This window comes from Parasteatoda tepidariorum, chromosome 2, assembly GCF_043381705.1.
Source record: "Parasteatoda tepidariorum isolate YZ-2023 chromosome 2, CAS_Ptep_4.0, whole genome shotgun sequence".
NCBI classification, from domain to species: domain Eukaryota; kingdom Metazoa; phylum Arthropoda; class Arachnida; order Araneae; family Theridiidae; genus Parasteatoda; species Parasteatoda tepidariorum.
Window position 1 is genome coordinate 36,674,906 of NC_092205.1, and position 16,977 is coordinate 36,691,882.

The following is a 16,977-nucleotide window of genomic DNA, read 5'->3' on the forward strand; positions in this document are numbered from 1 at the left end:
TATACAGTATTTAAACCATTGATTATTTAATTTTTCAGTTCGAATGGTAACAGTTTATCGGAAACAATTGGCAACGATTTCAAAATTATAGTTCTTATTACCACATATTTATATTTAGTAAAAAATAAAAAAATAAGCAAAAAAGTTAACGTAACCGAATAAATGGCTTTTATGCCATGTTCATGATAAATTACCACAGTTACCAAATTTTATCCCATATTATGAAACCATATTTTATTGTTATTTATTGTTATTTAAACCATATTTTTAACCATATTTTATTGTTATTTAAACCATATTTTTAAAAAAATCATTATCAAAGCGCTTCGGTGAAAATCAACGAGCTTTTTGGTGTTCCCATAGAGCCAGGAGTACGGTAAATTTTACCTATTGAGGTAGTTTTGATTTGACTTTTTTTCTCAGCGTAGACATTAGTTGTTCTTGCATTAAATCAAATAATGTTTTCTGTGATATACTGTTTTTAAATTAAAGATAAAATTTTTAGACAGAAAAGTCTCCAATTATAATGAACTGTAATGAGATGAAATGAATTATAATTACTTTACGAAATGACAATTGCGCCTCACTGTTAAATGGTATCCTTGAAATGTTTACAGGTGATTCTACAATGAAAATTTTCCTTAAATTGTAAAAGATTACTTATTTAAATTTTTATTACTCATTCTTCATTATTGCATTGCTCATAATAAAAGTAATGATTAGCTTTTTCCCGGGTTATTTCTCTGCTTTATTATTTAACTCACAGAAGCACTTAATTGCTCCTGCGTTTCTTGGTCGGAAATGGGCTTAAAGAATTGTTTGTGTTCCATTCCGCTTTCGTGATTTGCTTCCATTTACGTAATGAGTTGCTTTACTTTAATATTCTTTTAATGTAGGGTGGTGTATTTGAGAGAGAGAGGGCAGGCAGCAGGAAGAATACGATAAAGAATTTTATTTTTATCTCATGATTTTATATAGACTGAATAATAATTACTTTTTCATTTGAATATTTGTGGTTGGAGGCTTGCCAATCATTGATGGGAATAGGTTTCGATTGCTTCACTGGAAAATAGTCTTTAAATGTTCTCGTTTCTTTAAAATCTGTAATCTAATGTTAATGTTTTATGAAAATTATGTAGCTAGTCAAAAAAGATCTGAAATTTTATTTCAAATAAATAGTATCAAACACGGCTGTTATTAATTCATTTTATTAAATTAGATAAAAGTTCTGATTTTTAGTTCAAAATTTAGTTTATACTTATTAGATGTGCTTAACATGGTGTTCTCTTTAAAAAAATTTTTTTTAATCACCTGATATTTTACAAAAACTAATTTTTTTTAAATCTTATAATTGAAACATTTTCATAGTTAATGTTTTATATTGATTAGTTTAAGGTTAAAGGAAACATTTTCCAGTTTTTTTGTTATGAAAATTAAAATTTCTCTATAGGATAAAATTTATCTAACAATGTCAATCGAGCTTTTGGGGAAAGTTTGAGTGCATTAATTTAAATAAAAACTATATTCAACTTTCGTAATAATTATGAATCAGCATAATTTTCCAATTTCGAAAACTTGCATGTGTTTTTTTTAAAAGAAAAAAGTATGCTAAAGGTGATAACGAAGAACGTAAATACATAAATTATAATGATCATAGGATTCATAATGAGTAAAAAAAGAATGTCAAAGTTAAAGTAAAAACCTCAACCATGTCAATATATCTATTTATGTTTTTTGTTATAGAATTTGTATAAAGGCTAACAATATGGTGGTCACATTGTGAAACAAACATTTGTTATAAATATAAAAAATCAAGTCTCATTTTTATTTTTATTGAAAATTGACTTGCATGATTGCTTTAAAAGTTTTTCTTTTAAAAGTAAATCACAGAGAAGCTTGATTTTAGTTCAATTATTAGTTCAAAAGCATTTATTAGTTCAAAAAATAAAGAAAAAAATTGAAGAGTCTTATAAAGTTATTTTTGTACACGGCGAAAACAATTATGTTAAAAATTAACGTGCAGTATGGTAGCGACATTTCTTGTCAAAAAAAGAAACCATAATTCTGGTACTAAAAACCAGAATGTATGATATTTAAAGCATTATTTTAATAATATTTTTGTTTATTTGGTAACGGACTACTGGAAATTCCGGTTTTCAAAATTATTGTTCTTATTATTATATATTTAAGGAAAAAAACAAAAAACTGTAAAAGAAATTTAATTCAATAAATGGTTTATATGTTATGTTCTAAGGTAAAATTACTTAATTTTACCACATTTACCAAATTTTATCACATATTATGAAACTATATTTATTGTTAATTATGCCAAAATCATCACCAAAGAGTTTCAGTTATAGCTATCAAATTTTTTGCTGTTCCCATAAAGCCAGAAACACGGTAAATTTTACTATATTCTGATAGTATTGACCATACTTTTTTTTTTTCTCAGTGAATCGTTTTGCTCCAGGCTCTGTTCACGATTTCCCCCCTTTCTCCCAAGTCATATATAAGCAAATTTATTTTACTTTTTGAATGATGATATTAACTAAAACCTCTTAATGAAGATATCGAAAAAAAATTATCAAATCTTATACAGAATTTATTCAATTTTTATTTCAGGTAATTCAATTCAATCAGGTAGTTAAATTTTTAATTCAGGTAATTCATTTTTTAATTTTGACTCTCGCTAACAATGAGAAAGTGTCAAAAAATCTAAAAGGACTACCGAACTAAAAAACAAAAAATCGAAAATAAATCGTTTTAATACCATTTAGCTTAAGCATTACATTAATCAGTTTGAAATTTGTATTATAAGACATAATTAAGTAATGTGTTAGACAACAAATTGTAAATAAATTAAAATGCTAACGCCGATGAAAATAATTTCCAATTCTTTAATTAATAAAATTTGGTTTCAGTTTTGGTAATGGAATTTAATTATTTCTTGTAAAAAAGATTGGGTGAAAATTTGAAAAGTGGTAAATGTAACAAAAATAGATATTTCTTTATTAAAGTTTTGTTTGATTAAGTTATGAAATTCTATTATTCCGAATACAAGTGACAGAAAAACAGAATAAAGAAATGAAAATCGATGAAAATATATGAGTATTGTTTGAAACTCTATAATTCCTATTAAAAGTGATAGGGAGATAAGTTTTAGTGGTGAACAACGATGAAAATAAATGCTACTTTTTCTATTAAAATTGTATTAAATTTTTGGTAAAGAAATTTTATTTTATATTAAAAAATACTGAATAAAAATTAAATGCAACGAACATTTATGAAAATGGATGCCTCTTATCCTGATATTAAAACTTTGTTTATTTTCTTGTATGGAATTATATAATCTGTACTGTAAAGACATCCGGATTGAATTACGGTGTAGAGAACAGTGACTTTGGGTGTGCATTATCTGTTTCACCGTAATATCCATTTTTACTGTAAATTATTATATCGTAATTTTTTTTAAATAATTTTTATTTAATTAGAGTGGTTCAGTGTATTACAGTAAAAATTACGGTATATCAGATTTTTTATTCTGTAACATATTCCGGTAAAAAAGGAATGTTTTGGCAAAAAGCACTGGCACTCTGAGTGTCGGGATTTTTTTAACCGTAATTTGATCCGGAATTTTTACAGTGTATAAAATTACCGAATGACAAAAAATTAGTTTTGGTTTTGGCTAGAATTATTAACTGCAGTGATAGCAATCTAAAGGAAAGAAAAATAGTGTGAATAAATATGAAAATTATTATTATTTTTTCAAAGCTGGTTTGATTATGTTTATGAAAACAAACAGAAAGAATAAAACTGCGGACATTTGTGAAAATGAGTAACCAAGTGGAATGTTTCGATTTAGAGTTATGAACATTATTTATAGTGAAAATGATAAAGGAAAAAAAAAGGAGTTTTTTTTAAAAATTATTTTTTAATCAGTTCAAAACTAATGAACAACTAAGCATTCTAGAAGAATTATTTACCTTCTTCTGACGAATTTCCAAAAATGTAAATAATAAATATATTAATGATTATAATTATTTTATAGTGTTACAAAAGGATAAACATTGTTCAAAATTGATAAAAAAGTGAATAACCATGTTCAACAGTTATATTTCGGTCCCCAACGACAAGGTCGTTACAACTCCCACCTGCTACAAACACGCTTCAAATAATGAGCAGAGTAAGCTTTATTTACATCACTCATTTACAAAGAGGAGCCAGTGAACTCTATCCCATCTCCGCCCCACCAGGAAACGAACTGATTTATTTTGAATCAGGTAAAAATCATTTAAATAGCTTATCTAAGTATTTTTGATAAAGAACGCTGAAGAATTAAACTGGAATAATGTTTAATATCTCACCTGTCCGTTCTGATCCATGTTTAGACCTCCAAAATCCAATCAACTCAACATAAACAGAAAGCTAGCTTTCCTGCCGACCGCCATCTTCTTTCGGGCTAAAATCGTCTGCTACATCCCTTCACAGAAAGTATCGATCGGGTACTCTACTGAGTCAGTAATCACAACGGTACAGACAGCCCGCCGCCGTACCGCCCCAGCACGCACAGGTGAGTTGAAGAGGGGCAGAGAGGGATTTATTTTATAGGGGCGGAGATGTCATTGATTTCAACAGCTGTTGATGGGGGAATGGTAGTGAACAAGGACAATGCTATCTACCCTGACCTTGTTCTTCAAAAACGCGCTATTGTGTCCTTAATTAACCTCCGATATTTGATGGACACTTATTAGAAAGCTAATTTAAATTTATCAGTAGTTTACACAGCTGAGAGGAGCAAAGTTTTTTTTTTTTTAAAAGTAAATTTAGAATGAACTAATTTACTGATTTTTTTCGTGTTATCTTTAGGACGAAGATGGTAAACAACTAAAAATATGAAAATTAAAACACACATTTTCCTCGTAAAATTATATTTCTTTTTATAGTTGTATATAGAAATAAAGGGTGTTCTGTAATGGCCACTTATAATAAATGTTTTTAGGATATCTGTCAAAACTGAGGCAAAATGTATGCGCATTAGGATTCGCAAAGCAATATTAAAGCGAGGGAAAAAAACTCTTTTAAAATTTAATTGAATTAATACTTCAAAAGGTATAATTGAAAAGTTCAAAGCCTGTTTGGTTGCCCGAAGAAAAGTACAAGCATTCTGACAATTATCTTTCAACGAATTTTAATTTTCTGAGGCAACAAAATCGGTTTCGATGTTTACAGTTTTGCCATTAGCCTTCAATGAAAAAAAAAAAATGTTCAAAACTACCAGAAAATGGAAAATTTACGGTGTTTCTGGCTCTATAGGGACACCAAAAAGCTCGCTAATTTTTGCCGAAGCGCTTCGGTAATGATTTTGGTAAAATTAACAATAAAATATAATTTTATCATCTGTTATAAAGTTTGGAAAATGCGGTAAAATTTGGTACTTTTATCATGATGCCTTAGAGCTAGGCATAAAAGCCATTTATTCGACAAATTTACTTTTCAGTTTTGTATTTTTTACTAAACATGTGGTAATAGGAACGGTAATATGAAAATCAGAATTTTCCGATAACTGTTATCACATGAAAAAAATAAATATCAAATTGATAGTTTAAATACAGAATATTTTGGTTTTATCAACCAAATTTAGGTTTTTTTTGTTAGAAATGTCATACAATAAGGTAATTTTATCAGAATGTTTTTCTCCATGAAGCGATTTGTTAGATTTTGATATAGTTTTTGTTTTCCCATCAATCCAATATTAATTTGAAAACCCTAATGTGTATGTTTTATAACTTAATTTCTGAAAAGGATACTAAAATCAAGAAAAAAAGCCAATATTTTGATTTTCAGATTTAAAAGGATTTATTATTTTGGAAGCAAAGACTATAGTACCAAATGAAAATTGACACAAATAGAAAATGTCTCTATACATTAACGAATCGTAGGGGCCGCCGACGCCTTTGTTTTGGGTGCTTAACTTGACGCTACATTTTGTTTTATTGTGCAAAACTATAAGACTTTAAAACTTGAAGCTTAAAAGATGTGAAGAAAAATATATAGGAAGTACAATGGAATAAAAAAAAATTAACTCCGAGAATTATTCATAGCTGTACTTGCAGGAAAAAAAACCCATACGGACCACTGGAGGACTGCTATATATAACTGGAGGACTGCTTGCAACTATAGAGTTGAAATTTTTTATGATGAAATGGCCATATTTATTTATCAACTTATATAAAAAGTTCTTTTTTTTTTGAAATTCCAATTGTTTGAAAGAAAGTTATTGCAATTTAAAGTGCTTTTTTTTGCAAATATTTCATCACTCTTTTTTGCTTTGCTGCATTAAATTTATAAGACTTAGAAACTTGAAATTGCGAAGGTTTTGCAGGAATTACGACGGAAGGAATTGTGCAAGAAAGTGCAGGAATTACGACGAAACAAAAAAAATTAAGATTCTACAGTTCGAGAGTTAGTAACTATTTAGTTTGTAGGAAAAATAATACCATGATTGATCAATATGTAGCTCGCTGTAATGCAACTACGGAGTGGAAATTTAATGAGTTGAAAAAGCCGTTTTTATATGTGAACTTAATGCAAATTTTGTTTCGAAATTCTAATTTACACCCGGAAGTTATTGCAAATTTTAGTTCTTTTCCGAAGAATTGTTTCATCATTTTTGCCTTAAATATTCATCACTATTTATTCTTTGTTGTAAAAAATTTTTTTTTTCTCACGAGATATTTATTTCCTTATTTTTATAAAATCGTGCTCTAGTAGATGTCAATCAAAAGTGGCTAAAAGAGAGAGGGAAAGAATACGTATGCCAGTTATAAATCTTAACATTTATAGTTAAATCTAAAAAAAAAAAAAAAAAAAAAANAAAAAAAAAAAAAAAAAAAAAAAAAAAAAAAAAAAAAAAAAAAAAAAAGTGATACGAGTAATTTTCTATTTAAAATCGTATAAGTTTTAACGAGTAAAATTGCTTCGTATTGAGTCACACATGCATTCTTTTGTTTTTTTTTTAAATATTTTTAGATTCTATTGCTAGATTAGTTTTTTTTTTTTATTCTTTGGTTTCAGATAATTCTCTTTTAAATACAGGTACAGGATTCTTTTTTTTAAAAATACATTTCATTATCATTAACATGTTAACAAAATGCTCTTACACAAATCTTCAAAAATTGTATATTGTGAAAAAAATATTCTGTGCTGTTGTGTAAATATCCACGAAAAAAAAAACGATGATTAATGAGAAGCAATTAATTGAGTTGGCGAGACTCTTAGTTTAGATAATAAATTAAATATTTAGCGATTTAAATTTTTAAAATTAACCTTTTATGTGTTCATCAAATCATTACATAAAAGGCCAGTTCTTCAGAGTAAGATTAAGAGTTTGAAAGTAAAGAGAATGATACCAAACACGAGTAAAAAAATTAAAACTTCTAAGAAAATTAAAGCAGAGCAAATGTTCCTTTTATTTAAATTTAATTAAATTGATAGTAAAAAAATTGAAATCTTGACAACAATGAGAACACTGATAAATTAAAGATGGGGTTAGGCAGAAAATATTTATTTAACAAAAATTATAAATAAATAAATAAATAAATAAATAAATAAATAAATAAATAAATAAATAAAAATTTCGCAGCTCAATTTTTCATAAAAACCTTTCGGTATTCATTATATCAGTATATGAAGGGTCATTATTTCAAATAAAATAAATTATAATATTTGACTTTTAAGAAAGATTTAATATTCAGAAGCCAATAGTATGATACACAAAAATAAATAAATAAATAAATAAATCTGAAGGGTGTAGAAAACATCGATATAAAAAAATTAAATGTGAGTAGGAGTCACTATATGAAATAGTCACTAAATGAAAAGTCACTCTATTGTCACATCGCATAATTAAATCTGAATCAAAAAATTAAGTGAGACATTTAAACATTTGATTTTTGTTATTACCAAATCATATTTTAAAATTATTAAAATATTATACCCATTTTAAACAGCATAAGAAATGATAAATTACAATAGGGTTATATTGGAAAAATTAATGAATTTCATCTACGATTATTAATTAAATCTCGTATTGTAAATCAAAGGGTTTCTTTTGTAAATTAGAATCGACTTTAACGCATGCAGCCATCATTGTTAACTATAATAAGTATTTCATATTCAAAAAAATGTGTAGTCAATTCCTTCTAAGGCTTTTCAAAGATTTATTTCTTATTATTTATTCTTATTATTAAGATTTATTTCTTATTTCTTATTATTATTAAAGATTTAAGTCTTATATTATTTTACCTCGACAGAAATTCAAGAAAATAGCTATTTGTTTTTCCTTAAAAAAAAAAAAAAAAACTATCGTTAATAAGTAATAAAGGAATTATTCTATCTAAATATCTAAATATTTTCAGGTATGAAACAGTAATAGTGAGAAAGGAATTATTTTTTCGTGCAAGTATTACTTTCAACTCAGAGTAATTATGATAATTCACTATCTAAATTTTTTTTCCAGCAAATGAAGGTTGAGCTTTAACTATCTTCAAATATTTAAAGATAAATAAGAAAAACATATTTCAGAAAAGTAAAATGATCTACATATGTTTCAGTACTTTTGATTATCCTATTAATGTTTTTATTTTTTTATGTTTACTTAATTTATGATGGCAATAAATTTCGAGTCCATAAAGAACAATGTCTGCAATGAATATAGTATATTTTAATTCTTTTTAAAATACTAATTGTTATCTACTTTTGAACACATGTTATATTTGGTATATTTGACTTCATTTTTTTTAAAGAAATCATAACCTCTTGGAGTTTTGTGAAAAATAAAAATTAAAGTTTTTTGTTAATTTAAAATAAAAATATTACTCACTAAACTTTTTAAACTTCTCAGTTTTTAAAATTGGCATTACTAACAAGTGGCGTCATCTGTTATTTTGTTTTAGAAAGAATAGTTTATTTGAATTTTTATTTTGATTTGCTGGAAAAAAAATCTAGAATCTCATTTCAAACAAGTCATGTAAATAAAAAACAAACATTTTTATGCTCGTTCCCTCCAGGAAATAATTTATTTCAATTTGAAAGTTAAAATTACTTTTAAAAATGCAAAAGTTCGTGATCAAAATACTTATCCTGTTTTTTTTAAAATATATTAAAGATGTTCCTATTCCTTTTATTCTAAAATGCTACAGTTTCCGTTAAAGGTTTTCTTTTATATATATTAGGATTCAATTATTCATTTGATTCAATTATAAAAATTAACGTAAGAACTACAGTTTGTGCGACTTTATAAGAAAAAATAAATGCGAAGTAATTGTACTCTTGAATTAAGTTTTTTTTTTTTTGATTTTTGAAAAATTCTATGTAATCTTTTTAACATCTTGTTAATTTTATCATTAACTCAAGCGCGAGCTTATAAAGTGAAGATCACGAAAGAGAAAAATAAATTGTTCTTCAACAATGTTCAATTAGTAAACATTTGAAAAAGAAAGAAAAAACTGAAAAAAAAAATAGGTGAGATATTGCCCCACTATTTTTACAGTGTAGTTTCATTTTAGTGTACAGCAGATCGGCTCACATGATATTTCTTATTTCAAGTTAATCTGTTAATTATTCTCGGGTAATTACGAAAGGTTGTTTTTTTAAATGTATATTTTATTTTATTTTCTAACGTTCAACTCCGAAGCCTTGTAATTTTGAACCAATCCAGAAGACAAGGAAACTCCTAGATCAGTACCCCCAGAGGTATTGATTTGTTGTGGGAACATGGAGGACTTTGAGACTCGAGAGATTTAACGTGCATCAGTCACCATTTACTACACGGAGAGTCTTCGGCCGGCCAGGATCGAACCCACGACCTCTTGGATATGGGCCCAGCGCCCTACCGACCAGGCTATCCCGGCCCTTTTAAATGTATAGTATTTTCTACACCTTTTAGCAATTTCTAGTTTTTGAGTCTTCCAGTTTCTGCCCCACAAAATTAAAAGTAACGCTAAGAAAAAAAAAAACAAAAAAAAAACGTGAAATAGGTTGTTAAAAAGAAATTAAAAATGCAATAACTTTCGGATAAGTTGAAATTTTCAAAATAACTCATGTTACGTTCATTAACAAACATGTCCCATTCAGCTGTAGCTATTTTCAACTATGTAGTTGCATTTCTGCAGTAAGCAGAGCATCCCTCATGTCATTTTTTACTACAAGCTTAACTAATAATCCTCGAATGTTAATTTTTTTTAATTCATCGTACTTCCTGCATATTTTTATCTACACCATCGTAAGTATAAGTTTAAAAGTCTCATCGTTTTTTTTTTTTTTTTTTTTTTTTTTTTTTTTTTTTTTTTTTTTTTTTTTTTTTTTTTNTTTTTTGCACTTAAACAAAATGTAAGGTAAAGTTGAACAACGAAAACAGCTGTGGCAGCGGTACTTACGATATTTTATATAATGATATCATTCCACAATAACATTGTCAAAAGAAAAGCTAATCAAAAGAGTAATGCTTATGTTTGATTGATGTGAAATCGGGAGGATAAGGAATACATGTCCTCATACCGAGGTATACGAGTCCTCATATATTCGGTAGAATTTTTATCTTACATACTGATTCCCTGTAACGCAACCACAACAAAAATTAATAAAAAAAAAGTAATGGTTGCAGGTGATTTTATTTTATAACCGTAGTTAAACAGCCGATCCAATTTTTCAGTTTACGACTACTAATGTTCAACTCCGCGGCCTTGTAATTTTGAACCCAATCCAGAAGACAACGGAACTCTTGGATCGATTATTGGGAGGAACTTGCCTTCGTGGAGGACTTCTTTATGGAGCCAATCCACATTTGCGTTACATGGAGAGGAAGACCTCGAGAACCTCCCACACATAGTCTCACGGTAAGGAGACTCTAGCTCATGATCTGTCTACCACTGAGGATATTTCAAGTCAGCACTGTGGTCGGTGTAAGCCAGGTGCGGAATTCGTGTCGACTGGGATTCGAACCCGGTTCGCCTCATTGGAAGGCGAGCGCTCTATCCCCTGAACCATCGCGGCTCTCACTGAAGTATGTACTGAAACGAATTCTGTTAGCTTATATTTATGTTTGCATGTCCAAAGATTTTCTTACTGATTATGTTGCTGTTGTTGTCGTCAGCCATTAAGTCAGAGGGGGTACCATCTATAGCATCTTCTAAAGAAAAAATAATAAAAAAAAGTAATGGTTGTATGCGATTTTATTTTGTTTTATAACCGTAGTGAAACAGCCGACCTAATTTTCACGACTACTAATGTTCAAATCAGCAGCCTTGTAATTTTGAACCCATCCCAGAAGACAAGGGAACTCCTGTATCAAGCATTGGGAGAAATTCGCCTTCTTGCAGGACTTTTTGATGGACTTAACCAGCATTTTCATTACTTATCGAGGAAAACTATTAAAACCACCCACGATAGCCTTACGGTTAGGGGATTCTAACCCAAGATCCATCTAACATTGAGGATATTTTTACGTCATCACTGTGGTCCGTCCGAACCGGGTGTGGAATTCGTATCGACCAGACAACGCCGGGATTCGACCCCGGTTCACCTCATTGGAAGGCGAAGACTCTTTCCCCTAAGCTAACATGACACTGGCTATATGTGAATGACAATACATAAGTACAAAATTAACGCACTTGGGATTATAAGGGATACATGCATAGGGCAAAATTAGGAAACTTCGCTACTCGCCTGTTGTAGCATTTTTAACACCGGCCACTTTTTAATATGCATGGTTACTTTTTTAAAAAATGAAATTTTTAAGGAATTAAAAAACTGTTAGTATTAATAATGTAAGACTTTTCTTTTGAAGTAGGCCTCAAAATTATTGAACACTGTCAGGTTCATTTTTTAAATGAAAGTTGAAAAAAAATTTAAAGAAAAAAGCGTGAAATAAAATAATTTTCAATGTTATGAAATATTCATAAGAATTTTTATATTTATTAAAAAAACAATAATAAAATCTGCAGATGGTACATATTCGACAGAAAAAAGTTGTGATTGGGTGGTGCACGGCAATTTTTTTTATAGAAGAGAGCGTTGTACCTTGGGGAGAACAGCATAGGCCGGCCTCAATTGGTGATTAACAAAAAGAACCTGACAGAGTTGTTTCCTCAGCCACCGAGAGTTAGTCTAGAGTAGCTAGTAACTTTAAATTGAGATTTGTGAGAGTTGGAAAACAAAAGGAAAAAATTTCATCGGAAAGTCAATTTTTATAATTTCACTTTTCTTTCTATTTTTTCTAATTGGGTACTTGCACTTCAAGAAGAAGAAGATTCCGGATACCCGCACATATGGTTGATGACGTCAGTACCAGCCAATAGTTTATAATAAAGATTGCGTGTTAAAGTTGAGCTTAGTTTCTCTACATAAGTTAGAATGTTTATTAATGAGAAGTTAATAATATCGCTGCATCACACATCGAATTTGTTGAAATATAATTCTTTCTCTCTACGTTTCTTACAATACTTAGATTTATTTATTTATGTATTTGAATGTAATCATGATGTATGTTTTGTTTTGTGTGCCTGGGAACTTCTATGTATAATTAGTTTGTTTATGCTCTACATGGCATGATGCCTGTCTTTGTGTTAGGTAAAAAACATATAGTGAAATAATTGAAATCTTTGTGAAAGAAAAGAGAATGTGGCACCTACTAGAATAGATACTTGACGGGCTTGAGTTACTTGAAATAGAATGTAAAGAACTGTTGCTAATGTAAATAAATGCGGTGTTTCAACAACCAATCCGGATCGAGATACCCACACTACCACATACCCACACTTTTAATTATGCTTTACTTAATGGTATGGTTAGTCAATATGAACAACTAACTGCAAACAATTTCACAGGCTATTTTTTTCAATGCGTTGTACCTTGGTACGAAATTGCAATTGTTACTTCGGATTCATTCTATTCCTTGTTAAACTAATTCTATTCCTTGTTGTCAATTCCTTGTTCTTCCTTTTAAGAAATGTTATTATCTAAGAAGTAGATGAAGGAGAAACAATATGTAAATTGCTTGCCCTTCAGCAACAGGGTCTTCATTGCATCCGAATCAATCACTCAAGTTCCCTGGGAATTTCAGTGCATGTGACACGTCCATGGACTAATCTGGTAGATAAGGAAGCTTTTTTTAGTTTTTCTATAATGTTTTGTATTTTATATTCATTAAATAAAATTTATTTACTATATTTTGTTAATTTTCCATTTAGTACCAAGGTACAATACACTGCATCCCAAGTGGTGCTGTACTTTGGGATAATTTGCAAGGGTGTAAAAAAATTATTTATTACTCCCTTACAAAATAAAACATTTTTAATTAAGTGATTATAGATTCTTCAAATGGTAAACAATAAGTTATTACTTAGATTTCTACTATAGTTTTAATCTAAGTAAAAATAAAAATATTTGTTTTCAAACTGTTCAAAGGTAGAACGCCTTCCCCTATTTAGTTGACTTGTGGCTGGTGGCGACCGTTAATTTTGCCACATTACATGCCCTTCTGCAGTAGAAACTCATGAACATAAGTTTCCTCACAGAACAAGAAAACTCAAGAGCTACTATCAAATATAGCCAAAACAAAAGCGAATCAATTAATTCATATAATTATAAAAATTTCATTACATGATTATATTTATATAATTATTTGTTGCATTATTTTTGTATTTATTATATTGACCAGTTTTAGGATACGAATTTCGTCAAAAGTATTGGGCGTAATGTTACATATCGTATCTATTAGCAACTTTGAATAGGTATAACAACATAAAAAGTGTACGAATAGTCAATAGATATCGCGAAATTTGTTTGATAAGAAAGAGCACTAGCCCAGTATCATATCATGTATCATTTTTCACGTGGAAGAAATAATGTTTAAAAAAAAAAAGAAAAAAAAATTTGAGAATGACACGTGAAAGAGGAAGCAATTTCTAACTTAGAAATTCAAAATCAATCTCATGAAATCAAAATCAATCAAGGATTAATATAGGAATAAATCAAGGATCAATAATCAAGGAAAGCCGAAACTAAAAGTTATATTTAAGAGTGAGTGTACAGTCCGCAAAAAAAAAAACGAATCACCCTGAATAACTTTCGTTCTAATGATCGGATTTTCACGAACTAAGTGTCAATCTTAATGGTTTCTGGGAGTGACCTCAAATATGTTAATTAATTAGTGCTAACTATTAATTAAGTTACGAAATCAGACACAAAAACGTACTTTCTCTGAATAAACATATATTTTTTTTTACATATTTGGAATCTAGACACNCATCTTTATTTATGAACTCAACTATAAAGTTTTCTTTTTGAAATTTCGATTTTTTGAAATTCCAATTGTTCGAAAAAAAGTTATTCTCATTTAAAGTGCTCTTTTTTAAAAAAAAAAAAAAAAAATTGTCACTTTTTCTGCTTTACGTTACTTTTTGTTTTGCTGCACTAAATTTATAAGATTTAGGATCTTGAAATTTCGAGTGTATGTAGAAAAAAGTGCAGGGTTTACGACGAAATAAAAAAAATTAAGATTCCCCAATTAGTTCGTGAATTATTAGCTATTAAGTTTGTAGGAAAAATAATAACATGATTGGTCAATATGTAGTCCACTGTAGAGCAACTACGCAAGTGAAATTTAATGAATTGAAAAAGCCATTTTTATTTGTGAACTTAATGCAAATTTTGTTTCGAAATTCTAGTTTGCCCGAAGGTTACTGCAAATTTTAGTTCCTTTACGTGAATTTTTTCCACCTTTTTTTGCTTTAAATATTCAACACTATCTACCCATTGTTTTAGAATGTAGATTATTTATATTTTCATAACGAGATATTTATTTCTTTATTTTATAAATTCGCGCTCGAGTAGATGTCAATCAAAAGTAGCCACAAAAGAGAGAGAATGATTACGAGTGCCAGTTATAAATCTTAACTTTAAAAGGGAAATTTTTCAAAATGAAAAAAGAGTGATAAGAACCATTTTCTATTTAAAATGTTATAGGTTTCAACGAGTAAAATTGCTTCGTAATGAGTAACACATTTTGTGTTCTTTTGGTTATTTTATATTTTTTAGGTTCTATTGTTAGGTTAGAGTTTTTTCATTCAGATAATTCTTTCATAAATATAGATGCAGGATTCTTTTTAAAAACACATTTCGTTATTATTAACTTGTTAACAAAATGCTCTGACAGAAAGTTTCAAAAATTGTATATTGTGAAAAAAATATTCTATGTTTTTGTGAGGATATCGATGAAAAAAAAAACGATTATGAATGAGAAGCAATTAATTGAGTTTTATAAGTTTTATATAATAAAGTTTATATAATAGCTTACATAATAAATTAAATGCTCAGCGATTAAAATTTTTAAAATTAATCTTTAATGTCTTCATTATATAAAAGGCCAGTTCATCAGAGTAAGATTAAGAGTTTGAAAATAAAGATAATGATACCAAACATGACTAAAGAAATTAAAACTTCTGAAAAAATTAAAGCAGAGCAAATGTTCCTTTTATTTAAATTTAAATTTATTAAGAGGAAAAAAAAAACTGAAGAGTGTAGAAAGCATTGATGCAAAAAAATTAAATGTGACTAGGAGTCACTATATGAAATAGTCACTAAATGAAAAGTTACTCTATTGTCACATCGCATAATTAAATCTGTATCAAAAAATTAAGTGTGACATTTAAACATTTGATTTTTTTTATTACCAAATCATATTTTTTGGATGAATTTCATCTACGTTGAATGAATTTCATTTGGATGAGTTTCATCTACGCTGAATGAATTAAGTGTTGAATGAATTTCATCTACGACTATTAATTAAATCTCGAATTGTAAATCAATGGGTTTCTTTTGTAAATAAGAATCGACTTTAACACGTGAATCCATCATTGTTAACTATAAAAAATATTTCATATTCAAAAAAATGTGTAGTCAATTCTTTCTAAGGCTTTTCAGAGATTTATTCTTATCTTATATTTTATCTCCACAGAAATTCAAACAAATAATTGTTTGTTTTTCCTTTTTTTTTAAAAAAAAAGTTTAAATATTTTTTTTAAACACAAACTATCGTTAATAAGGAATTATTCTATCTAAATATTTAAATATTTTCAGGCATGAAGCAGTGATAGTGAGAAAGGTATAATTTTTTGTGCAAGCATTACTTTCAACTCAGAGTAATTATGATAATTCATTATCTAATTTTTTTTTTAGCAAATGAAATTTGAGCTTTACTATCTTTAAATATTTAAGGATAAATGAGAAAAATTTGTTTCAAAAAAGTAAAATGATCTACATTTGTTTCAGTACTTTTGATTATCCTATTAATGTTTTTATTTTTTTATTTTTTCTTAATTTATGATTGCAATAAATATCGATTCCATAAAGAACAATGTCTGTAATGAATTATACAAAATATAATATATTTTAATTCTTTTTGAAGGGCTAGTTGTTATTTACTTTTGAACACATGTTATATTTGGTATTTTTAACTTCATTTTTTTAAAGAAATTTTAACCTCTTGTAGTTTAGGAAAGAAATAAAAATTAAAATTTTTTTGCTAATTTAAAATATAAATATTACTCACTAAACTTTTTAAACTTCTCAGCTTTTGAAATTGACATTAGTAATAAGTGGCGTCATCTGTTATTTTATTTTTGAAAGAATAGTGTATTTGAGTTTCTACATTGATTTGTTGGAATAAAAATCTGGAATCTTATTTCAAACAAGTTAGGTAAATAGAAAACAAACATTTTTATGCCCTAAGAAATAATTTATTTCAATTTGATAGTTAAAATTACTTTTAAAAATGCAAAAGTTCGTGATCAAAATACTTATCATGTTTTTTGAATATTTAAAACTGTTCCTATTGCTTTTATTCTAAAATGTTAAACTTTTCTTTAAAGGTTTTCTTTCATATATTAGGATTAAATTATAAAAATTAATCTAAGATCT

General features: G+C 27.9%; 1 protein-coding gene across 1 annotated transcript in view; it reads right to left on the reverse strand.

Annotated features, from left to right (window-relative positions):
• The window catches only part of LOC107442492 (tyrosine-protein phosphatase non-receptor type 4), a 44,446-nt gene extending 39,857 nt beyond the window's left edge, over window positions 1–4,589 (reverse strand). The window contains exon 1 of the mRNA XM_016056072.3: window positions 4,365–4,589. Within this exon, the coding sequence (XP_015911558.1) occupies window positions 4,365–4,382 (18 nt within the window). The 5' untranslated portion in view covers window positions 4,383–4,589. The remainder of the gene's footprint in view (window positions 1–4,364) is intronic.
• Window positions 4,590–16,977: the final 12,388 nt, after the last annotated feature.